At 37.3% G+C, this 26,713-nt stretch overlaps 1 protein-coding gene across 3 annotated transcripts in view; it reads left to right on the forward strand.

Moving 5' to 3' along the window:
* DST (dystonin) overlaps positions 1–26,713 on the forward strand; it is a 541,070-nt gene that overhangs the window by 294,641 nt on the left and 219,716 nt on the right. For all 3 annotated transcript variants that reach the window (XM_049776729.1, XM_049776730.1, XM_049776727.1), the window contains one exon: positions 11,060–11,226. In XM_049776729.1, coding sequence (XP_049632686.1) covers positions 11,060–11,226 — 167 coding nt within the window. The remainder of the gene's footprint in view (positions 1–11,059; positions 11,227–26,713) is intronic.

Consider the following 26,713-nt stretch of genomic DNA (forward strand, 5'->3'; position numbering starts at 1 on the left):
GTTGTACTGGTGAAGGGGGGTGTTCTTTTTATGACTGAAACCCAACTATAATCATGTTTGTAATCACATTGTTTAAATAAAGATATTATTAAAAAAATTCCCCCAATACATTATTTCATTAGAGCTCCACTCTACAGATATGGAAACAGAGGTGCAGGGAAGTCAAATGATTTATTCAAATCACTTGCCTAGTAAGCTGAAGAACTTGAGTTTGACAATAATTCTACTGAGCTTAAATTTTTTTTTTTTTTGGAGGGAGTCTTACCCAATGATGTTTAAGTACTTTAGCTTCCTATGTGTTCAGGGGAGGATCTTATGGTGCCAAGGGAAAGCATGGACTCTAGCACTTTGAATTGGCTTCCTGGTCCAAACTTAAGTTATCTACCTTTCCCAGGTATACCTTTTTCAGTTTGAAATGTTAATGAATCCGTGCATAGAACTATGTTTTCTTTCATTTTCTCATTCCTCCTTTCGTTTATTGGGGTGGGGTAGCCATACCCAGCAGCTCTCAGGGATTACTCCTAGCTCTGGGCTCAGAAATCACTTCTTAAAGAAGATTGACTTTTGATGAGGTGTTGGTGGAAAGGATGTGGGAAAGTGTATATGCATAATTCCTCTCTCTGGAAGGAAAAGGAGCACTAGGTCTAGTAAGTTTGGGAACCTCTTTCTTAGAGATCGAAGGTAATTAGTACCTCAACTCAGTTGGTGGTAGGAAACGGGTCATATAACCCTCTTCTAAATTAAAAAACATCTTGGAACAGTAATATATCCATTTATTAAGTGTGAAATCTTCAGCTGGGTCAGCATGAATGAGGATTTTCAGTAGAGCTTGTCCTTTATGCTTTGAGAGTTCCACCATGAGTGTCTTTTTCTCCTTTTTATACATTGAATTTGTGGGGCCGGCAAGGTGGCGCTAGAGGTAAGGTGTCTGCCTTGCAAGTGCTAGCCAAGGAAGGACCGTGGTTCGATCCCTCGGCATCCCATATGGTCCCCCCAAGCCAGGGGCAATTTCTGAGCGCTTAGCCAGGAGTAACCCCTGAGGATCAAACGGGTGTGGCCCGAAAAACCAAAAAAAAAAAATTTAAAAATATACATTGAATTTGTAGGTGTTTATTGTGACCTTCAGCTGCTTTTTGAGACTTTCCACCCATTGGAGATGTTTACAGTGATATTGTTTGCTAAGACATTTGACCAGATCTACATGTTGAAATAAAATTTTATTCCCAGCTAACTGTGAACAGGCATACATCAGATTTTAGCACATTTAGGACTATGTGAATTGGGGCCAGGCTTTGCTTCTTATGTTTGAGTTCTGCCTGTCAATATAGCAGTTCCTCCTAAAGCTTCTGACCTTCTTTACTTAAAATTGTTAGGCTTCAATCACTGGCTATTTTCTCAGTTCTGACAAGAAGGAAAACAAAAATCTGTTGAAAATAATCAGTATTCTTTGTGGGGTAGAAGTCATGTGGAAGAGAGAGGGGTGAAAAATCGAGATTTTTTTTTGGCAGTTTAATTTTTTATTTTTTACTTTATTTAAAGAAAATATATCACATAGTTGACATAGTTGAACATAATACATTTGTTTCTAGTGAGAGCAAAGTTATTATTAAAAAAGAATAGAAAGAAAAGGTAGAGAAGTAAGTTATATTTTAAAAAAGAAAGAAGTAGGGGCCAGCTTGGTGGAGCTAGAGGTAAGGAGAGAGAAAGATGCAGAATGGTCTCACTCATCTATGGGTTTTAAGAAAAATGAAAGACATTCTTGCAATACTTTTCAGAGACAATAGAGAGGAGGGCTGGAAGTTGCAGCCCATTTCATGAACCTCACCACAAAGAGTGATGCATGCAGTTAGAGAAATAACTACTTTGTGAACTATCCTAACAATGAGAATATCTGAGGGAAATAAAAAGCCTGTCTAGAGTATAGTTGGGGGCGGGGTGGGGAGGAGGGATATTTGGGACATTGGTGGTGGGAATGTTGCACTGGTGATGGGGGTGTCCTCTTATATGACTGAAACCCAATCACAATCATGTTTGTAACCAATGTATTTAATGGAATCTATTATGCTGAGTGAAATAAGTCAGAGAGAGAGAGAAAGATGCAGAATGGTCTCACTCATCTATGGGTTTTAAGAAAAATGAAAGACATTCTTGCAATAATAATTTTCAGACACAAAAGAGAAAAGAGCTGGAAGTTCCAGCTCACCTCAGGAAGCTCACCACAAAGAGTGATGAGTTTAGTTAGAGAAATAACTACATTGTGAACTATCCTAACAATGAGAATGTATGAGGGAAATAGAAAGCCTGTCTAGAGTACAGGCGGGGGTGGGGTGGAGAGGAGGGAGATTTGGGACACTGGTGTTGGGAATGTTGCACTGGTGATGGGGGTGTTCTTTACATGACTGAAACCCAACCACATTCATGTTTGTAATCAAGGTGTTTTAATAAAATACAAAAAAAAAAGGAAAGAAAAATATATATTAAAAAAAGAGAAGAAGTGAGTAAGTAATACTTCTCACACACACAAAAAAAGGCATCTGCCTTGCAAGTGCTAGCCTAGGACAGACTGTGGTTCGATCCTCGGTATCCCATATGGTACCCCCAAGTCAGGGGCAATTTCTGAGCACATAGCCAGGAGTAACCCCCGAGTGTCAAACGGGTGTGCCCCCAAAAAAAAACAAACAACAAAAAAACTATAGTAGCAAGCACATTTGTGAAAATTATTGTATCTCCAATGAAGTTATTAATACAGTGGCAGATTTATTAAGCTCTTGTTAGTTGTATATTTTGTTAAATTGGTGTGTTCCTATAGGGATGACAGCATCAAACATATGAAGGTGTTCAGAGATTGAAAGCATTATTACTGCTTCTGTGGCTTTTATGGGGCCTCTTCTAAGCTGCCAGGCCTCCCAGATAAAGGAAGGTATGAGAGGAGAGTGCCTGCATTCTTTCCCAAAAAGTTTTGGTAATATCAGCCCAAGTACCAGTGGACCTGAAGTTTGGTCAGATTGGTGTTATTAAGAGGTTCAGAGGCAGGACCACAGGCAAAATGTGTTTCTGGGTGATGAATGTAGCAGGAGTGGTTTTGGCAGGGCTGGCTTAGCCCAATCTCTCATCCAAAGATTGCCAGCTTTCTGGTTGCTTTTCTCTTCCTCCCTTTCTCCCTCCCTTCTTCCCTCCCTCCCTCCCTCCACAACTGGTAGTATTCAGGGTATACTCCTGGCTCTATGCTCAGTGCTGCTGGCAGTCTCAGTGGACTATATGGGGTACCAGGGATAGAAGTCGGTCGTCACATGAAAAACGAATGCGCGTTATAAATTTACTATTTCTTTGGCCCTGAGCATTTGTTTTCTAATAAGTAGGAACAATAAATTAGAATCTGCATTCATACTTGTTTTCTAATGTGGCCATGCAGTATTTGACACTGCCTTTTGGTATTGTTATAGGCAGTCCATTCTTTATAAACAAACTTTAGTCTGGGTTTTAGGACATAAAATCCTACAGGTTCTTCTTTTTCTGGCTTACATTTGGCTATCTTGGAGGAAGAATATATATATATATATATATATATATATATATATATATATATATATATATATATATATGCCATCAAGGATGGCAGTAAGAGGTGGCCTTTCTTGCTGTCTTCATGTATTGGAACCAATATATTCTGTATTTTACTTTATGGAGAAGAAATAGGGTTCTTATGTAATTCAAGTACAATGAAGACTTGGCCAGCCTACTTACCTTGTGTTAATATTGCATACAATATGAAATTTTTTCTGTTTATTTGCCTTGACAGAGTCATATAATTTTTGTGTGGTAGTTGAACTGATTTTATCTAATAATTCTGCAAGCAGAATCTGATAAAGTATTGAGAATTTTTACTGAAAATAAGCCAGGAAAAAGATCTTTGAACTTTGAATTTATGTTTTTTTTCTTCAAAAATTTAAACAATAAGCCAGAATATTAATTCTGATTCCAACTAGAGTAGAAATGAATGAATTTCCCTCCTCTCCACACCCTGCCTGTCTTTGGGGTGCATTTTGTTTCTCTCACTATTATTGTCATAGTTGTTACTTCTCTAATAGTTAGAAAACTAATAGTAGTTGTTGTTTCTCTTTAATTGTTCTCTGAGGTAAGCTTCATATGGGCTGATCCTTCAGACCCTCAGTTCTTTTGTCTCTGGATATTATACCATACTGTCTTTTTATTTTTCTTAAATCCCACAGATGAGTTAAGCTATTTTGTGTCTATCTCTTTCCTTCTGACTAATTTCACTTAGCATAATAGTGTCCATGTACATCCATGTATAAGAAAGTTTCATGACTTCATTTTTCCTAACAGCTGCAAAGTAATTCTTTGTGTAGATGCACCACAGTTTCTTTAGCCATTCATCTGTGGTCGGGCACCTGGGTTGTTTCCAGATTCTGGCTATTGTAAATAGTGCTGCAATGAATATAGACATGCAGAGGACATTTTTTGTATTGTGCTTTTGTGTTCCTAGGGTGTATCCCTAGGAGTGGTATTGCTGGATCATATGGGAGCTCAATTTCCATTTTTTTGAGGAATATCAGTATTTTTTTTCATAAAGACTGGACTAGAAGGCACTTCTACCAGTAGTGAATGAGAGTTTCTTTCTACCCACATCCCCACTAGTACTGATTTTTCTTATTCTTTGTGATGTGTGCCAGTCTCTGTGGTGTGAGATAATAAGTTGTTGTTTGATTTACATCTCTCTGATGATTAGTGTTAAGGAGAACTTTTCATATGCTTTTTGGCCATCTGTATTTTCATCTTTGAGGAAATGTGTTTATATGTTCTCCCCATTTTTTGATGGGCTTAGATGTGTTTTTCTTAAGTTCTGTCAGTAGCTTGTATATTTTAGATACTAGCCCTTTATATCTGATGGGTAGTGGGTGAATAGTTTCTCCTATTTCGTGAGTGGCCTTAGTATACTTGACACTGTTTTCTTTGAAGTTCTGAAGCTTCTCAGTTTAATGTAGCCCCATTTATTTATTTAACTTTTCTTCCACTTGTTTGAACAGTGATGTTTTTTTCTTGAAGATGCCTTAGTCTCAATGTCATGGAGTAATTGCCTACATTTTTTTCATTTTTACTTTTAGGTCTGTTATCAAGGTCTTTAATCCACTTTTATTTGACCTTTGCCCATGGTGCTCCATAGAGGTCTGAGTTGGCCTTTTTGCTTGTGGCTGACCAGTTGTTCCAATACCACTTGTTGAAGAGACTTTTCTTGCTCCATTTTGCATTTCTTGCCCCTTTATCAAAGGTTAATTGGTTGTCTGGGGAAAGGTCTCTGAATACACAAGTCTGTGTCATTGATCTGAAGGTCTGTCTTTATTCCAGTATTGTGCCATTTTCATGACTATTGCTTTGCAGTACAATTTAAAGTTTGGGAAAGTGATACCACCATTTTCTTTTACCTAAGTGTTGCTTTAATAATTTGTGGGCATTTATTGTCCCGAATGAATTTCAGGAATTTTGATCCACTTTTTTGAATAATGTTATGGGTATTTTAGAGGGATTGAATTAAATCTGTACAATGCTTTGGGGAGTATTGCAGTTTTAATGGTGTTAATCCTCCTAATCCACGAACAGGGTATATATCTTCTTTTCCTTGTATCCTCTTTTATTTCTTGAAGCAGTGTTTTGTAGTTTTCTTTGTATAGGTCCTTCACCTCTTTAGTTAAGTTGACTCCATGATGTTTGAGTTTCTGTGTACTATGTGCATTGGATTTTTTTAATGTCTATTTCTTCTCTATCATTACTTGTGTATAAGATCATTGATTTTTTTTCCATGTTAATTTTGAAGCCTGCTATTTTGCTATACTAATCTATTGTTTCTAGTAGCTTTTTGGTAGAGTTTTTAGGGTTTTCTAAATATAGTAGCATGTCATCTGCAAACAGTGAGAGTTTGACATTTTCCTTTCCTATCTGGATGCCCTTGATATCTTTTTCTTGCTTAATTGCTATGACAAGTACTTCTGGTGCTTGTTCAATAGAAGTGCTGAAATGGGGAAGCTTTGTCTTTTCCTGATTTTAGAGGAAAGGCTTTCAGTTTTTCTCCATTGAGTATAATATTTGCCATGGGCTTATGATAATTGGCCTTGACTATATTGAGTTGAAAAGTTATGAAAATTCCTTCCATTCCCATTTATTGAGAGTTTTTTTAATCATGAATGGGTATTTTATCTTGTCCAATGCTTTCTCTACATCTATTGAAATGATCATTTTTTCCCCTTTTGTTGATATGTGTATTAGGTTGATGGATTTGCATACGTTAAACCATTCCTTGTGTATGACCTTCTTGATGATACGATACGTTGGATCCTATTTGCTAGAATTTTGTTGAGGATTTTTGCATCTGTGTTCATCAAGGGTATTAGTCTATAGTTTTCTTTCATTGTGGTTTCTCTGTTTTCTTTTGTTATCTGGGTGATGTTAGCTTTGTAAAAACTGAATTTGCGATTTTCTGGAAGAGCCTGAAAAGGAGAAAAAAATGGAAAGCTTCAAAAAGAATTAGTGAATCTGGGCCTGGGCTTTTGTTTTGGGGAATCTTTTTTATTACCATTTTAATTTCCTCATTCATGATAGGTCTGTTTAGATATGCCAGATTATCTTCATTCAACCTTGGAAAGTTACAAGCATCCAAGAATTTATTCATTTCTTCCAGGTTCTCTTTTTTTTTTTTTTTTTGGCATAGATTTTCTCAGAGTAATCTCTGATTACCCTTTGAATTTTAATAGTATCTATATTAACATCCCCCTTTTCATTTCCATTCAATTTATTAAGTTTATTAAATTTCTCTTTCTTTGTGATTCATAGATCTTCTTTAATTTTTTAAAAAATCAACTCTTGCTTTCATTGATCTTTTGAAATGTTTTATAGATTTTCAAGTCATTAATTTCTACTCTAAGATTTATTATTTTCCTTTTTCTCTCTCTTTTTGGTTCATTTTTTAAATTACTTTCCAATTGTATAGCTGTGTGCCATTAAGTTTTATTTGTAGGCCTCTTATTGATGAATGCTTGCAAGGCTATAAATTTGGAAACTATCTTTTATGAGCATTTTTGTTTTGATTGCCACTTAGTAAATTTTAGTATGCCTAGTCTTTTAGTATCTTTCTGGTCATTACTACCGTATTTTCCGGCATATAAGACGACCCCTAGTTTTGCAGTTAAAACATAGGTGTAGGCCTATATTCAATGAATCAGACAGAACGTTCCTGTGCTGCAACTGTATGTACCACAGTGAGCCAATCACAACAAGCAAAGGTTCAAAGGTTATACTGTAATAGATTTCTTCTCTGACTCTGGCCAATCTGAGCAGGCTTTTTACAGTGTAGATTCAGGTCCAAAACATTGTCTAATTTGCATGCATAAAAAGCCTGCTTGGATTGGCTGAGTTAGAGAGGCGGTACGAGCAGCCTTGCAGTGATTGGTCCCTTATCATAGGCACCTTTTCTGGCAATTCCCTGGTGGCAGTTAATCTCCCCCACTACATGAACCAAACAGCATCCCATCCTCGGACCCTAGCACTGAACCACCAATACCGTTAGCTGGGTTTTGCCAGAAGTGACCCCAGACCTCCTGAGTACTGTTTGGGAGCCCCCAAGAAAGAGATTTGGAAACTCTGCGACCTGATTTTTTTGTTTTTGTTTCGTTTAGTGGCATGTTGAAACATTTTTTTTTTTAATTTTAAAACTTTTTTTTTTTTTGGGTCACACCCGGCAGTGCTCAGGGTTATTCCTGGCTCCATGCTCAGAAATTGCTCCTGGCAGGCACAGGGGACCATATGGGACACCGGGATTTGAACTGATGACCTTCTGCACGAAAGGCAAATGCCTTACCTCCATGCTATCTCTCCGGCCCCGTTGAAACATTTTTTGGGATATACTCGGCATATAAGACGACCCCCAATTTTCGGTTGACTTATTTTTGTTTCAAAAGTTGTCTTATACGCTGGAAAATACAGTATATAGCACAGAACAAACTTATTGTTCTGTGCAGTTAAAATGCACTGGCTTTCTTTGTTAATATATATTCACTTTTGGTGACTGGACAGGCATATTCTTGATTCGTCAGAAAATAATGCTTCCTTTGCTCTCTCTGTTTCTCTTTTTGCTTTATAGCTATAAATACAACCTGTGTAATGCCTGCTTTGTAAATCTGGGTTCCCAAATTTGTTGGTTTTATATTTTATGAAGTCTTAGATGTTGTATAATTTTCCCTAGAGGTTCAACTTTTTCTTTTATAACATTTCCCCAGGTTACTTCTCTTCTATACCCATTTTCATAGATTTTGGTTGAGTTGAAATAGCACTTTAGAAACATTGGACCAAAGAGTTACTTCAATGGGCTGAGACATGCTTTGATTGTGAGAGGCCAACTTTGATCTTTGAACAAAATGGTCCTCTCAATGCTATTGGAAGCATTCCTGAACACAGGGTTCAAAGTAGGCCCTCTTCTCTACCCTCACCCCTATACCATTGGATGTGGACCCCAAATAAAAAATAAATGCGAACAGTTTTATTTCATACTTCTACACCAGAAGATAATTAGGAGAACGATAGCTAAGTGTACTTCTCTCCCATGTCTTACTACACCAGGACTTGTTCACTTCTCAATATTTCAGAGCCTGATTCATTGGGACAAGGAATTTTTATATCTTCTTCGCATACATTTAAAGGAAAATTAAAAAGCTTTCATCTGCAGACTGTGTGATATGCTCAGACATATCATTCTCTATCATGCTTTGGAAATTTGTATTTCTGTGAAAGATGTTGAACTTTTTCTGGGGGCCATACTGGCAGTACTTAGGTCTTAGGGGACTGTTTGTGGTAGTGGGAATTGAACCTGGGTCTTTTTCATATAAGTTGAGTTTCCCGCCAGTTCTACTATTTCTCTGACCCTGATGAAATTCTTTAAATTTAATCGAGATTCTGTGATATACAATATGGTTAATGCTGGTTTTCCATATACATAACTTCAACAGCACATATGTCACTCTTAGATTCACCACATATCCCTCACCCCTAGACCAAATTGTTTGCATCAGTTTTGTTGTCTTTGTATCTTTTTACCTACTCATTGTGTATCTTTAAGTCTCATACATGAGATATCCTGTGTCTTGTGAAAGATGATTAATTTTATAGGCTTTTTCCACTTTCAAATCATGGTCATTTGTGGGGCCAGAATGATAGCACAGCAGATAGGGTGTGGCAGACCCAGGTTCAAATCCTGGCATTTGATATGGTCCCCCAAGTGTGCCAGGAGTAACTTCTTAATGCAGAGCCAGAATTAACCCCTGAGCACCTCCACCTGTGACCCCCAAACAAATAACACAAAACAAAAAGTTAGAGAATCATGATTATTTTTCCAGGGAGGCTGAGGGTGGAGTGCCGCATGCAAAGCTGCTTCTGAAAAAGGGGGCAGGCTATATTTTATTTCCTGCTGTTTCTTAGCAGTTTCCTCCTCATCTAAGAGTGCATTAGTCTTTTGATCAGTTTCTGATATTATGCTATTCAGAAGTTTTATTTATGCCATTTACCATGCTCTTTATTTCTGTTATTTATTTTTCTTTGCTTTGCTTTGCTTTACTTTTCTTCATTTTTTGTTTGTTTTGGGGCCACACTTGGCAGCACTCAGGGGTTACTCCTGGTTCTGCACTGCGAAATTGCTCCTGGCAGGTTCGGGGGATCATATGGGATGCTGGGGATGAAACCTGGGTCCATCTCGGGTTTGCAGCATGCAAGGCAAATACCCTACCACTATGCTATCACTCTGGCCCCTATTTTTATTATTTCTGATTATAGTATACTCATACTTTCTTATGCTTTGTTGAATATTATGTTATTGTTTCTTTGAACTCATTGATCATCTTTACCATAGTTTCAGTAAAGACATTGTCTGAGGTTGTACTGAGCTGGTTGGTTTTGTTTACATTTTCAGTGATACTGTTTTTGCTCATTGAAGTTGGTGGGCTACTACTTTTTTCTTAATTGGTTTTCTAGTGTTCTTACTATACTGGTGTGTGAGGGCAATTCCCTGGAATATGTGGGATTGGGCTGGAGCTTGCTCTGTTTCTTCTCTACCCATTCATACATCACAGGAAGCATAATTGTGAGCAGCATGCAATACTTTGAGCAGCTCTGTCCTTAAAGTGTTGCTTTAAGAACTCTGGTGTGGGTGGGACCTTAACATGGTACAAGTCATGTGTGGAGGCTACTGGGTTCCTCCTGGTAGGGAACAACTCTACCTCCCATTCAGAAATAGGACCATTAATGTCAGCCTGAAGCAGGCTAACCTGGAAAGGTGGAGCAGCAAGCAGAAAGTCAAGTTTAAAAAAATGTTTAAACTTTATTTATTTATTGATTAGTTGTTGAGCCACACCCAGTGGCACTCAGGGGTGACTCCTGGCTCTGCACTCAGAAATTGCCCCTGGCAGACTTAGGGAGACCATATGAGATGCCAGGAATTGAACCCGGTCTCTCCTGAGTTTGCCACATGCAAGGCAAAATGCACTAGCCCTAAATTTTTTTTTTAATTTTTTGTTTATCTACCATGATTGCATAAAATCTGATCTTATAACATATAATTAAATGTGTAGAAACTGAGATTATTCTAAAGACTGGAGCTCATGCTTTTTACCTGGTGCCTGGTTTTTATCCCTGGGAACCCATGGTTTCTTCTGTGCATCACCAGGAGTATTGGAGAATTCCAATTCTCCAATACTTGGAGAATTCCAAGCACTGCTGAGTAAAAGTGATGATGATAATAATAGTAATATAATAATAACAATGACTCGGAAATGTAAAAAACAACAATTTTCAGTGTTGTGAGGCTTTGTTAAAATAAAAAAATTTAATTCTTGGATTAGTTTACTAGATGTTTTCAGTTTAACTTGTTTAAAATTTAGTTTTCTTATATGTCAAGTGTGAAAAATATACTTAATTTACAAGGGATAGTTGTGTTTGTAAAGTACTTGGTAATGCAATTAACTTGCATTAGCATACTTCCTAATGGCTTGCCACTTTTCTTTAGATATCTGACATCCATGTTACTGGAGAGTCAGAGGATATGTCTGCAAAAGAGAGATTGCTACTGTGGACACAACAGGCAACAGAGGGTTATGCTGGGATTCGGTGTGAAAATTTCACTACTTGCTGGAGAGATGGAAAACTGTTCAATGCCATTATTCATAGATACAGGTATGGAATGTATGAGTCTCTTTCATTTTTGACACATATGAGATATTTTAAATATCATTTTCAAGTACTCAGTCTTACTAATTTGTAAATGACCCTTGTTCATGACTGAAAATAAGAAAATGTAGTCAAGTGAAAAATAATACATTTTCACCACACAGAGCTTTAGGACCTCATAGATATATAGATATAATTTGTGCTTGTGTTTTACAAGTATTTTAGAAAATTGTAAGCTGTGGTATGCAAAATCTATGGGTAGCTTGACCAGAATTCTCCATTTGGGGAACTGATGAGTAGCAGTGTACAGAGTTTTAATTCAAATTAAGAATTTACAAGTTCTCAAACTATAATTTTCTAGTCTAGTAGTTACTTTAGGTAGTAAATGAGTTTAGCAATGCCTTTTGCATGATAAAACAGTTTTGTGATGAGAATTACTACAAATTATTTACATTATACAAAATGCCAGATAATGCCTTGATTAATTTATATGTATCCTTTCAATTCTCATAGTACATCTAATGAGAGATGGACATCTTCAACCTAGAGGTAGAAACTGAGACATACAACCAGTAACTGACAGACTGGTATAAAAACACAAGTATCGATAGCTCTCATGTTTTTATTGCCTTTCAAGGAGCTAAGTCTCTAAAATATATTTAAATTTTTTATCTCAGTTTTAAATACATATTACTGTAGTTAGATTTCAAAGCAAAAATCATCTTAGTTTAATTGACTAGGACCTGAAGAGTCTGGCAAAACCTGCTAACCTTTGACTAGAAATTCTATTCCCCTCCACCTTCTTTTATTTTCTTCTTTTTTTCTTTGTTTGTTTGTTTATTCTACATCTTTTTGTTTTGGAAAATTTAACCCTTCCAAAATAGTAACTAAGCTTCTATGTTTCTTAACTCAAAATGCCCCTGTAACCCTTCCAAAATAGTAACTAAGCTTCTATGTTTCTTAACTCAAAATGCCCCTGTAAACATGACATGTTCTTTTATGGATCAGCATTTCAGTAGAGATGAGTGAAGGCCACCGAATTAAACAGGAAAACTAGGATATGTTTTCTTACAATTGTTCAAAGGAAAATACTAGGATTTCTTAAGTAATGGTGCCAAAAATGGGTTAGTGGTCATAGACATTGCAGTTATTACATCACACTTCTGTGTGTTTTAAAACATGAGACAAGAAGAAGGCAGGGTAGGTGGACCTGGGATAAGATCTTTGCCTTAAATAAACATATTTGGATTTTATACTTATCATAAAGAATTTGACCTCTGAAAATTTTTAGGTAGAAGCATTTAGAAACTAATTTGGGGACTGAGCAGTGGGTAGGGCTTTTGCCTTGTACGCTGTAGACCCAGGTTCGATCTCCAGTATCCTATATGGTTCCTGAGCTGGCCAGGAGTAATTTCTGAGTGCAGAGCTAGGAGTAACCCATGACCGATGCTAGGTGTGTCCCCAAATCAAGTAAACAAATCAAGAACAAAAAAAAAAAAGCTTTATAAAAAGAAACTAAAATAATTGGCTTTTGAAACAATGTCATTTCTTTTATGTTTTTATTTTGTTTTACTTTATGGGCCACACCCACCTGGTGATGCTCAAGGGTGACTCCTCGCTTTGTGATTCAGAAATCCTGCTTTAGGGGACCATATGCTATGCCAGGGGTTCATCATAGGTCAGCTGCCTACAAGGCAAATGCCCTATTGCTTGCACCACTGCTCAGGCCCCAGAAACAATGTCATTTCAATAGTTTACAGAGTACAAATTGTTACATATATGCTTTGCTTTCTGTTAAGTACTTAAGTTAGGGCATCTAGATCTTAAAATATTTACTGCCTAACTAGGGAATCTGGATCATGTACGTGTAACATTGATTTGCTAGAGATCATTTGAATAAACTGTTTAACATTGAACTATAGTGTTTGCTGATTTCTTTTGTTATAACTCATTACCTGTATGTCAGGTGTAAAAGCTTACAAGATTATTTTGGTTGTGGAATTTTATTGTTATCTGATGTCTAGTAAAAATTACTGTGGTTTTTGGTCATTAGAAGACACCTTTCTGATGTAAACTAAAAACTTAATTTTACTTGTAATTAAAAAATAAGTTAAAAAATAAGTTACCTAATTAAATGAATGAGATTGTACTATACATTTTCACTTTCAATGACTTGATTTACCTTAAAGACAAAAGAAGAAAACAATAGAATAGAATAGTTGCTGTTGGCAAATTTTTGGACTTGGCACAGTAATAATTACATTTAGAGAAAATTATCTTGCACTGGCTTCTGATGATTATTCCTATTAACTTCATGACATTTGCTTTTTGTTGTACTAACAAATATGCTTAGTTGGACTATTTGGTAACCATTTTAATCATTTATATGAATCTTATTTGACTTCTGTAAGAAAATCCTAACTTGATATAATGTTTAGTTTCTGTTCAATTAACCATGTAGAGTACTTTGAGAGGGAGTGAGAGCTTAGCAAAAGAACCTTATGGCTAATGCAATGAATGAAAAGAGGGATGATTAAAAAAAGAGGGATAATTTATTTGTGTGTCAAGGTTGTATATCAAAGTATAAGTACAGAGATTTTTCTGAATTAGAAAGAAAATAGATAGTAACCAGTCATTGAAAACTAAGCCAGCACTGAATTGGAGAAATAGTACAAGGGTTAAGCTACTTTCCTTGTATATGACTGACACCCACTTTGATGATTACTGAGCTCTGTCAGGATCAACCTACAAGTACAGAGCAGAGTGTAGCTTGGGAGAAATACTAGGTGAATGAATCCCCTTATGCAAAACCAACCAACCAACCAACCAACCAACCAACCAACCAACCAACCAGTCAACCTACCAACCAACCAGTCAACCTACCAACCAACCAACCAACCAGCATTATCATGCTAAGCTAAATCAGTAAAAGACAGATACTGAATGATTTTGCTCATGTAGTAGGGAAAGAATGAACATAAGGGGCCGGCGAGGTGGCGCTAGAGGTAAGGAGTCTGCCTTGCAAACGCTGGTTCGATCCCCCGGCGTCCCATATGGCCCCCCCAAGCCAGGGGTGATTTCTGAGTGCTTAGCCAAGAGTAACCCCTGAGCATCAAATGGGTGTGGCCCGAAAAACCAAAAAAAAAAAAAAAAAAAGAAAAGAAAAGAAAAGAACAAACAAACAAAAAAATTAGCCCTTAAACTAAAAGAAAAAAATGTTGCCAGAAGGGAAAGGGGTAAGGGATTCCTGGTATGATGAGCAAGAGCTAGATTTTTGGTCTATGCAGATGTAGTTCTGTCTGTGCACTTAGAATCTGTATTAAGTTTATAAACCAGTATTGTTTTAATAGATATGTAAAAGTTATACAGTATAACAAGTGGTTTAGCAAGATTCTAGTTTATATCTTTTCTAAAGATTTTTGGAATAATGATTTTGAAATGAAAATAATGAGATTCACCAGTGCTTTAATCAAAATTACACTACTAAATACAGCAAAAACATTGTTGATGAAAAAGTAATTTAAACAATAGAGGATGAAGGAATTAACCCAGAACCAATGGACAAGAGATTATAATGTCCCCTGAACACTTTGTAAATTAACGTATCATTAAGAGTAATATAAGATAGTTAACTTCTTGAATCTGTGACATTTTCTTCAGAGTTCGGTGATATAGTAGAAGGTGATAATGATAGTCCTCATACTGTTCTTTAAGAGTGTGCTCACAGTAAAAATAATGTGATTTTTTTTTTCTGGAAAGGAAGTTCTAACTTCCAGCTTCAAATTCTGCCTATGACTTCTCTGAAGTTTACCATTCTTCCTTTGTGGATATCTGGCCTAGCAAGGGCCAGGTTCCAAATTAGCAGTGCCAGCCCTTTTAGAATTGCATAGTGTGAAATATGTTTTGTCGGAGCAGGCCTGAGCATGAATGTGAGCCCATAAGCAAGGGAAAGAATTGGAGCAAAATGTATAACAGGGGCAGGTTGAACCTACGTGTCAGTAGAGCACAGACCAAACTGACTGCTTCCAAGGCTGTGCATTTTGAAGAGCATTGACTTGTTTTTGCTTTTGCTATATTCTTATTTTTAATTTATCCCTACTTATTTACTTAAATTTCTTTATTATGATGGGGGGTGGGGTTTGGGCTACTCCTGGCTCTGTGCACAGGGATGAGTCCTGGTGGGGCTTGGGGGAGACTGCATGTGATGCTGGTGAACAAACTAGGATTTGTTGTATGCAAGGCAAGTGCCTTGACCCCAAGGACTTTTTCAACCTCTATTTAAATCTCCTTTTAAGATTCCTGGAACAATTTAATGTAACACTGAAGTGGGACTTAAAATTTTTTGGAATTTAATGTTTTTTTTCTGGAATGTATTATTTTAAATATTTTCTAGTAGGTGAGTGGTATTTTTTCACTGGTTTATGTGTGCAGTTGAGTAGCACTTATTATTTTTCCCCAGTTTGAAATTTGCATTTGAATTAGAATAAACCAGGCCACTATTTTCATTTACATTAAATGGTTGGAGATGCTGTTCTAATTGGGGAAGGTTGGTTAGACTTAAGATTGTGGTCACAGTTTTGCATAATGGTATATCCTGGAGGCCCATGATTCAGCCATATGCTTGGATTTAGTCATACATCGTAAGCTCAACTGGACTGGTTTATTTAATGCAGGGGAGGAGGGCCCGTAGGGTTTGTAATGTTTCCCATAAGAGGGTGGGTTAGTGTTGACTTGTTGATTCTATTTTTCTCAAGCCCTGATTTGCCCTCAGGCTGCAGAAACCAAATGGTAGGTTGTGTGTATGTGTGTATGCATGCACACAGGTAAGGATTCTGGTTTGTATGGGCCAGGCTTTTAGTTCATTTGTTCTCTCCTCCCCTCTCCTCCTCCCTCCCCTCTCCTTCCCTCCCCTCCTCTCCCCTCTCGCTTTCCCTCCCCTCCTCTCCCCTCCCCTCCTCTCCCCTCCCCTCCCCTCCCCTCTCCTCCCCTCCATATTTCACAATGTCCATATTCCATAATGTCCACTAAATGCCTTTCATTTCCTATATTTGTCACAGAAGGCAAAATTTCATTTAAAAAATATTACCTGAATAGTATTCTATTTTTAATTATTTTTCTTCCTACTATTACCATTTTGTTTGTGCATGGGAGTTTACATTGAGTACATGTGTTAGCATATGCAAATAATATTTTTTTTGGACATAGAGGTAAACATAGGAAACTAGTGTTTTCATATTCTTTGGGAAAAATAACTCAGAATGGAATAGTTTCTACTCATTTCTGAACAGAACTGGAATCATTTCTACTCCTAAGGTATTTACTGTTTTTAAAGAAAGTCTCCCTACTTTTTTTCATAGATCTTGTAACCAACTTATATTCCCACTAACATTATATGAAAGTTGAAGGCTGTTTCATTTTAAAGAATAGTTTGTGAGTATTTTAATTTGTTAGACAAACTCAAATTTATATTTTGTTTTACCAAATGAACTTAGAGCAAGGTGATCTCAGCATGTCTAGTTTCTTACCATTGGGATATATGTAATATAGGCATCTCCTCCCCAGTCATTAAATGCATACTTAAAACTACTTTCATAAATTCACTTAAATATAAATGAGTCCCTTGTGAAACTTTCTCTATGAAAGTAGTCCTATTTTCTGTATTTATTATAAGTCTTTTTAGGTTGTGATAAATTTCATTATTCTTTGTTGTACTTAATCTAAATTTATTAAATACATGTTATTTTCATGTTTGTTAGATTCCAAGTTTGATAGACTGCACAGTTTGCTATAAATCATGATATTTCTCTTTCTTTCTGGCTAGACAATCACTGTAAAAATCTTAAAGAAAAAAGTACAGTAATATATATTAAAATAAACCATAAATTGAGGTATTTAGTTGGAGGAAAGGTGGAAAATCACCTTTAAAGCTTAGTTGCAGCCTTGGTGTTCTTGGCCCTTTGCTTCTTTCAATAGTACGTGCCCAAATATGAACATAAAGGAATGTTTCTTTCCCAATTACGAAATGGAGGGTGGGTCTTCCACAAATTTCCATTTATTTGCCAGGGAGAGGGAGGCCGTGTTACAGGCCCTTTTTATTTTCCTTCCCTGAGGGGGAGGGGACCAAGGAAACATGCTTTATGAGCCAATAAGAACGGAAGGAATAATGCTAAGCCTGAACATGACTTATTCCTTCATCTTTAGGAATTTGTTATAGCAGCTATACTGCCATCACAGAATAAATTGAGACATAGTTAATTCAGATTTTCTCATGTAATTTATTGAAGATCAGTGTTAACTGGCATATGTGACTTCATCGATCAGTGTGTGTTAGTGATGTTGTGACTTGGAATACAGAAGTTATTGAAAGCTAGGTAAATGGAGTAGCATCTCCTCCCCTACATTTACCCCCCCATTTTCTCTGCAATCTGCTTAGCTCATACTTTTCCCAGTAAAGCCTAGGACCCATCTGAGTCTAGCTCTTTGATCTGTATATGCATCCACCATAAGGCAGTGAGGCACACCAGAGAAAGTCTTTACACTGAAGAGTGGGGATGGTTTCACCTTGTTCTTTGTTGATTACCAACCATCAAAAGTTATCTGACTAGTAGTCTTCATATATATGCTCTTCACTCCCTCTTTTTTTCACACCATCTTTTTATTCCTGATATCAATTTATGTTCTTTAGTGAAAATTGAAACCAGAGAAAGTGGAAAGTTCTTTTTTTTTGTTTTTTTTTTTTGCAACAGAAGATGCAAACATAACCTTTTCTTGCATCATTCTTGTCATCTTTGCCACCATTTACCTGTTGTAACCTTTCCTCCCCTGTCCAAGCCTATTCTCCTTCACCTGTGGTTCAGTTTCACATCTACTATTGCCTCAGAATCTTTTTTTTTTTTTTTTTGGTTTTTGGGCCACACCCTTGTGACGCTCAGGGGTTACTCCTGGCTATGCGCTCAGAAGTTGCTCCTGGCTTCTTGGGGGGACCATATGGGACGCCGGGGGATCGAACTGCGGTCCGTCCTAGGCCTAGCGCAGGCAAGGCAGGCACCTTACCTCCAGCGCCAACCGCCGGCCCTCCCCTCAGAATCATTTTTTATAGTAAACTTTCCTTCTATCAAATGTTTCTCATTGGGTCTTCTGCAAGCTGGATAATTTTTGACTGATTAAAACACAAAACAAAACAGAGGGCAAATAGTGCAGCTCTGCTAGGGTGCTTGCCTCCATATGGGCTGGCACATGTTTGTTACCTATCATCCAGTAGGGTCCCCGTGCACTGCCAGGAGTGATTCCTGAGTGAATAGCTAGGAGTAGCCCTGTTGTTTTTGTTCAACAACAACCTAGTCATCCCCCCACCAAAAAAACAAAACAAAAGAAAACAAACCACAAAACAATGCAACAAAACCTCCCCTACAACCCAGGCTTTCTCCAATTTACCACCATATCTCATAGCTTTCCATTATAGCCAAACTTCTCAAAAGAACTGTCCTCTACCTATTATTTTCATCAGTTACTCCATATTGATTCCTTAAGCCTTATTCCATATTATTCTATTCTTCTCTACTCCTCTACTTGTTGGTCAATATTCTACCAAAATACTATTTTTTGAGGGTGCTGAGAGACTTTTTGTGACTTGAATTCAGTCTGCAATTTTTTTTTTGTTTTGTTTTGGGGCCAGCACCCGGCAGTGCTCAGGGGTTTCTCCTGGCTGTTCTGCTCAGAAAATAGCTCCTGGCAGGCATGGGGGGACCATATGGGACACTGGGATTTGAACCAACCCACCTTTGGTCCTGGATCAGCTGCTTGCAAGGCAAATGCGCTGTGCTGTCTGTCCGGGCGCCCCAGTCTGCATATTTTAAAACAAATTTTCTTATGATATGTATAAGAAAAATTTCTTCCAATATTGAACCAAAACAATATTATATAAAGATTGTTTCCCATGAAGTCACTGTTTCCATGACTCTCGTTCTCTTGATTACTAACTAGAACTTAATTGGATTTTGACCCTTAAAACTTTTCGTTTGTGGCATTTTTTTTCTTTGATTTTATGACACTGCATTGCTGATTTTCTTCCTATTTGTTTCGTTACTGTCTTTTCACTTGCCTTTCTGACCCAGCCACTTTTACAAGGTTGTCAGTTTGACTTTCTCTTCTTGTATTGATTTCTTTTTTTTTTGGGTTTTTGGTTTTTGGGTCAGCACCTGGCAGCACTCGGGGATCACCTCCTGGGTTTATGCTCAGAAGTCAATCCTGGCAGGCTCAGGGGACCATATCGAATGCCAGGATTTGAACTACCGTCTTTCTACATGCAAGGCAAATGCCTTACCTCCATGTTATCTCTCTTGCCCTTGTATTGATTCTTATTTGTGGGCTATCTTCCTAATTCCTACAATGGGTGTTTTAAAATTCTCCCAGATATGACCGTATAAATATCTCCTGACCTGTCATTGTCTTCCCTACTAACTGTGTTCTTTTTTGTACGTCATCATGGCCCCTTTATAGATTTTGTGGGAGTACTTTTTATATCACTTTAAATGTCTTTCTCCAACTGACTTCATATCAGATCATTTAGTCTCCCATAATCCTCCTAATGCATTTTCCATAGTTTCTATAAAAATATCTAAATATATTTTAAGAAGTTCACAAGAGTGCAACCTATTGGTTCCTGCCACTCAATCAGCCTCATACCTCCCCACGATCTCTTTGCTGCTGGCTTCTTTGCCCTTGATTGCTCTTTTTGTCCTTGAACTCTCTTCAAAGCACAGAGCATGTGCATGGGTTCTCTGTATGGTTGAGTCTATGCCTGTGTATTCTGTTTTACTTGGGAGTTCTCTCTGTATTTATGGAGCTTCTGTGTCCTCAGTTTGGGGCCTACCTGATGCTTACTAAATACTGAATAAGTGAAATGAACTTTCTAATTGAAGACGAAAGTATTGGTTATAATTAGCATAGCCAAAGACAAAGTTATACCTTCCTAATTACCATTTTCATTATATTGATTCTGTGTCAATAGATAATTGTTTGTTTGCTTTTTTTTTTTTTTTGGTTTTGGGATCACACCCAGCAGCGCTCAGGGTTACTCCTGGCTCTATGCTCAGAAATTGCTCCTGGCAGACTCGGGATACCAGGTATTCGAAACCACCGTCCTGCATGCAAGGCAAATGCCCTACTTCCATCTATCTCTTCGGCCGGCCAATAGATAATCTTTATTACTTGTATAAGATTGCTGTTTACTTAGTTCTTTTTTTCTTTAACTGGTGCTTTCATTTAATCTGATTGTGGATCTTGTGCAGTCTTATAGTTAAAGCAGTCCCCAATGTCACTTCTACCCCATTCTCCAATTTTAGATGCCTGGATATTTGGACTTCTGCATACTTTTTTAATTGATTATTTTAATGATAGTTGGTTTTGTAATTCTTGATTTTAATATTTTGCAGAGGGAACTGCAAAAATGTTTTATGACTGTGTGTCTTGTCTGTTTATTCAGAGCTGAAACAGAGCAAGTTAGGACTAATTCACAGAATATCTGAATCGAAGTCCTTGCTATTTTTTCTTATATCTTTAGTTATAATATTTTCTTTCAAATATGTAAAAATTTTCCTTGAGCTTTTTGAAGTTTTTAAAAATTAACACTAAATGTACCCTCTTAACTTTTAAGTTATCAATAGTGTTAAATGCAGTCACGCTATTATTAAACACTGATATCCATCAATTTTAGAAACTCATGAACTGGAATTCCGAACTCACTAAAAAAATAAACTGCTAGACCAGTGGTACAAATACATGCTTTTGCAAATATGAGACCTGGGTTTGACCTCCAGGCACTAGTAAATAAACACATGGGTCCTTGCATTCCCTATCACATTGTATCAGTTTTATTTATTCTTAATTGTCATTTTGTTATAGTTTTACCTTTGTAAGCAATCCTGGCTGGCAAGCATACGCTGAGTGGAAAGGCATGTGAGCAATTCTATAAAAGGAGAATATGCAACCATTAATTTTCCTTGAGAATAGAAAATGAATTCATTGTTTGTATCTCCTTTGCTTATCTTCCAAGTTTATTTTGTGAAGAAAATTCTATAGAAATCTAAATAGGTTTATCTTTGCTTAGGCCATGGAGGTTGGTGATATTATGTCCTTTTCTATGTGGATTTTTATAATTTTTGATTAGTATGGTTTCTAATTTTTGATTAGAAGTCATAGATATTAATACAAAATCAGTAAAATTTGTCAAGTATTTTGACTATTTCATTTTTCTTGTCTCTTTTAATTTATTTTTCTTGTTCTTAAACATGTTAGGCATAGTGATGTTGTGGAAAACTAAGGTAGTCTCCTATGATCATCTTCACCCATGTATCCCATTATAGAATTTGCAATTACCTTCATATTTTACTTTTCAATTTTATTAATTTTTTTTAAAAATTTTAAACTACATGTTTACAAGATTTTTTTTATAATACTTTATGTCCCACAGAAATGGGGCTGGAGTGATAGCACAGTGGACAGGGCAATTACTTTGCACATGGCTGATCCAAGTTTGGTCCCTAGGTTCCCTATAGTCCCTTGAAGCCTGCAAAGGGAATGATTTCTGAGTGTAGAACCAGAAGTAACCACTGAACACCAACACTGGGAGTGGCTCAAAATAAAAAACAAAACAAACAAAACAAAGTTTGTTCATGACTGAGTTACAGTCAAACAATGTACAATAAACCTTCACCAGTGGGCATTTTCTGTCACCAAAGTCAAACAGTTTTCCTCTCATCCTCCCTGATTGCCCACTTTCCTCCCCCCCACCCTTCTCCACCTGTCTCTGGGGCTGGCATTTTACTTCACTCTCTCTTTGTTTATTTGTTTGTTTATTTCAGTTTTGGTGGGTCACATCCGGCAGCTCTCAGGGGTTACTCCTGGCTCTGAGCTCAGAAATCACTCCTGGCAGGTACTGGGCATATGGAATGCTGGGATTCAACCTCTGTCTTGGATCAGCAGCTTGCAAAAGCAAACGCCCCTACTGCTATGCTGTCTCTCCAGCCCCCTCTCATATTTTTTGACACTGTGGTTTGCACTACTGTGAATAAAGGGGGTGCCATGCATGACCCCTTTCATAGGTAGAGCCCTTCTTTACTCAAAGACTGTACTATCTGCTCTTTGTGGCAAACTTTCTACATGACTAACTGCTCTTCCTAATCCTCATCTCTATTGTCTCAGGATATCATCCTACACACTGTCTTTTACTTTCCTTATAACCCACAAGATAGTGATATTAATTTATGTTTATTTCTCTCCCTCTGACTCTTTTCACTCGGCATAATACTCTTCATGTCCATACATGTATAAGCAAATTTCATGACTTCATTTTTTTCTAATGGTTGCATAGTATCCCATCGAGTAGATGTATCACAGTTTCTTTATGCCACTCATCTATGGTCAGGCATCTGGGTTGTTTCCACATTCTAGCTATTGTAAATAGGATTGTTGATGAACCTACAAGTACAGAGGGCATTTTAGGTATTGTATTTTGTGTTCCCAGGGGCTATATACCTAGTAATGGTATTCCTAGATTATATGGGAGCTCAACCACCACTTTTTGAAGGAACATCCATACTGTTTTCAAGAAAGGCTGGACTAGATGGGCATTCTCAACCAGTGGTCAATGAGTGTTCCTTTCTCCCCCACATCCCCGCAAGCACTGATTGTTCTAGTTCTTTGGTGATGTGTGCCAGTCTCTGTGGCATGAGATGGTACCTCATTGGTTTTGAATTGCAATTCCTTGATGATAAGTGAGGTGGAGCATTTTTTCATGTGCCTTTGGCCACTTGTATTTTCTTCCTTTGAGGAAATGTCTGTTCATTTCTTCTCCCCATTTTTTGATAGGGTTAGGTTTTTATCTTGCTAGGCTTCTGTCAGTACATTGTATATCTTTGATATTAATTCCTTATCTGATGGGTATTGGGTGAATAGTTTCTACCATTCTGTGGGTAGTTTTTGTATCCTAGTCACTGTTTCCCTTGAGGTGAAGAAGCTTCTCAGTTTAATGTACTCCCATTTGTTTACCTCTTTTTCCATTTTCTTCGACAGTGGTGATTCCTCCCTGAAGATGCCTTTAGTCTCAATATCATGTAGTATTTTGTCCATGTTTTCCTCTTATGGTTTTAGGTCTGATATCAAGGTCTTTAGTCCATTTTTATTTCACATTTGTGCATGGTGTTAAAGAGAGGTCTGAGTGTCTAGAATCTTTATGATAGAGTCAATAGGATTTTCTAAATATAGTAACATGTCAGCTCAAATAGTGAGATCTTGACTTCTTCCGTTCCTGTTCAGGATGCCCCTTGAAAATCTTTGTCTTGCTAATTGCTATCACAAATACTTCTCCAATACTATGTTGGATAAAAGTGGTAAAAAAAAGAAAAAAAAAGGAGGGTACAAGCCCTTGTCTTGTGCCAGATCATAGAGGAAAGGTTTTTAATTTTTTCCATTGAGTATAAATATTTGGCATGTCTTGTGGTGGTAAATGGAGTAGAGATTTTATTATGAATCAGTGGTGGACCTTTTCATTGTTTTTTCTATATTCTATTGATATGACTATATGATTTTGATTTTTCCTTTTGTTGATAAGCTGTATTATGTTGATTTTCTTGCACCGTAAACCATTGTTGCATTTCTGATTGAATCCTACTTTGTGATGGTGTATGACCTTCTTGATGATACATTGGATCCTATTTGCTACAATTTGTTGAGGATCTTTACATCTGTTTTCATCAAGGACATTGGCCTGTAGATGGTTTGTATCATCTCTCTGCTTTTTGGAATCAGGGTGATGTTAGGTTCGTAGAAACTATTTGGGTGTATTTTTGTTTCTCAGTGTCCTGGAAGAGCTTGAAAAGGATTGACAGTTTTTTTTTTTTTTTTTTTAAGGTTTGAAAAGAATCACTAGTCCATCTGGGTTTTTTTGTTGTTGTGGAAGCCCTTTTGATTACTGTTTTAATGTTCTCCAATTATGATAAGTCTTTTCAGGTATTCCAGATCATTTTGGTTCAACCATGGGAGCTTATAAGAGTCCAAAAATTTATCCACATTTTCCTGGTCCACTTGTTTTGTGCATAAAGTCTTCTCAAAGCAGTCTCTGATTATCCTTTGTAATTTTGTTTTTTGTTTGTTTTTTTGGGGGACCATACTGGTGATGCTCAGGGGCTACTCCTGGCTCTGTGCTCAGAAATCGCCTCCTGCTTGGGGGGGACTATTTGGGACACCGGGGGATCGAACCCACAGTTCGTCCCCAGGTCAGCCATGTTGCAAGGCAAATGCCCTACCGCTGCACCACTGCTTTGGCCCCTACCCTTTGTATTTTTGTAGTAGCCTACTAATAATCTCCCTCCTTTTCATTTCTAATTCAGTTTATTAACTTTATCTCTCTTGTGAGTCTTGCTAGTGGCTTATTGATCTTGGTTATTTTTTTTAAATTTTTTCTTCTTTATCTTGAACATCTTGATTACATAAATGATTGTGATTTAGTTTTCAGTCATGTAAAGATCACCCCCTTCACCAGTGCAACATTCTCACCACCAATGTCCCCCAATTGCCCTCCATCCCACCCCACCCCCACCAGTACACCAGACAGGCTTTCCAGGTCCCTCATTCATTCACTTGATTGTGGTAGTTCTCTGTGTAGTTATTTCTGTAGCTGTACTCACCACTCTTTGTGGTGGGCTTCATGGAGTGAGCTGGTGTTCCAGCCCTCCTCTCATTGTCTCTGAGGATTGTTACAAAAATAACTTTTATTTTTCTTAAAACCTGTAGATGAGTGAGACTATTCTTTGTCTCTCTCTCTCTCCCTCTGACTTATTTCACTCAGCATGATAGATTCCATGTACATCATGTATAGGAAAATTTCATGACTTCATCTCTCCTGACAGCTGCATAATATTCCATGTGTATATGTACCACAGTTTCTTTAGCCATTCGTCTGTGAAAGGGCATCTTGGTTGCTTCTAGAGCATGACTATTGTGAATAGTGCTGCAATAAATATAGGTGTGAAAAAGGGGTTTTTGTATTGTATTCTTGTGTTCTTAGGGTATATCCCTAGGAGTGGAATAGCTGGGTCGAATGAGAGCTCAATTTCCAGATTTTGAAGGAATCTCCATATCGCTTTCCATAGAGACTGTACTAGGCAGCATTCCAACCAGCAGTGGATAAGAGTTCCTTTCTCTCCACATCCCCACCAGCACTGATTGTTCTCATTCTTTGTGATGTGTGCCAATCTCTGTGGTGTGAGGTGGTATCTCATCATTGTTTTGATTTGCATCTCCCTGATGATTAGTAATGAGGAGCATTTTTTCATGTGTCTTTTGGCCATTTGTATTTCTTTTTTTATAAAAGTGTCTGTTCATTTCTTCTCCCCATTTTTTTATGGGATTAGATTTTTTCTTGTAAAGTTCTGTCAGTACCCTGTATATTTTGGATATTAGCCCCTTATCTGAAGGGTGTTGGGTGAATAGTTTCTCCCACTCGGTGGGTGACTCTTGTATCCTGGACACTATTTCTTTTGAGGTGCAGAAGCTTCTCAGTTTAATGTATTCCCATCTGTTGATCTCAGCTTCCACTTGTTTGGAAAGTGCAATTTCCTCCTTGAAGATGCCTTTAGTCTCAATGTCATGGAGTGTTTTACCGACGTGTTGTTCTATATACCTTATGGTATCTGGTCTGATATCAAGGTCTTTAATGCATTTGGATTTTACCTTCATACATGATGTTAACTGGGGGTCTATGTTCACTTTTTTGCAAGTGGCTAACCAGTTCTGCCAGCACCACTTGTTGAAGAGATTTTCCCTGGTCCACGTAGGATTTCTTGCTTCTTTGTCAAAAATTAGGTAATTGTATATCTGGGGAACGTTCTCTGAGAACTCAAGCCTATTCCACTGATATGAGGGTCTGTCTTTATTCCAATACCATGCTGTTTTGATAACTATTGCTTTGTAGTACAGTTTAAAGTTGGGGAAAGTAATGCCTCCCATTTTCCTTTTCCCTAGGAGTGCTTTAGCTATTTGAGGGTGTTTATTGTTCCAGATGAATTTCATAAGTGTTTGATCCACTTCTTTGAAGAATGTCATGGGTATCTTTAGAGGGATCATATTAAATCTGTATAATGCTTTGGGGAGTATTGCCATTTTAATGATGTTAATCCTGCCAATCCATGAGCAGGGTATGTGTTTCCATTTCTGTGTGTCCTCTCTTATTTCTTGGAGCAGGGCTTTATAGTTTTCTTTGTATAGGTCCTTCATGTCTTTGGTCAAGTTGACTCCAAGATATTTGAGTTTGTGTGGCACTATTGTGAATTGGATTGCCTTCCTGACTTCCATCTCTTCCCTATCATTATTGGTGTATAAAAAGGCCATTGATTTCTGTAGGTTGATTTTGTAGCCTGCCACCTTGCTATATGAATCTATTGTTTCTAGAAGCTTTTTGGTAGAGTCTTTAGGGTTTTCTAAGTAGAGTATCATG

The sequence above is a fragment of the Suncus etruscus genome, chromosome 7, assembly GCF_024139225.1.
Source record: "Suncus etruscus isolate mSunEtr1 chromosome 7, mSunEtr1.pri.cur, whole genome shotgun sequence".
Taxonomy (NCBI): Eukaryota; Metazoa; Chordata; class Mammalia; order Eulipotyphla; family Soricidae; genus Suncus; species Suncus etruscus.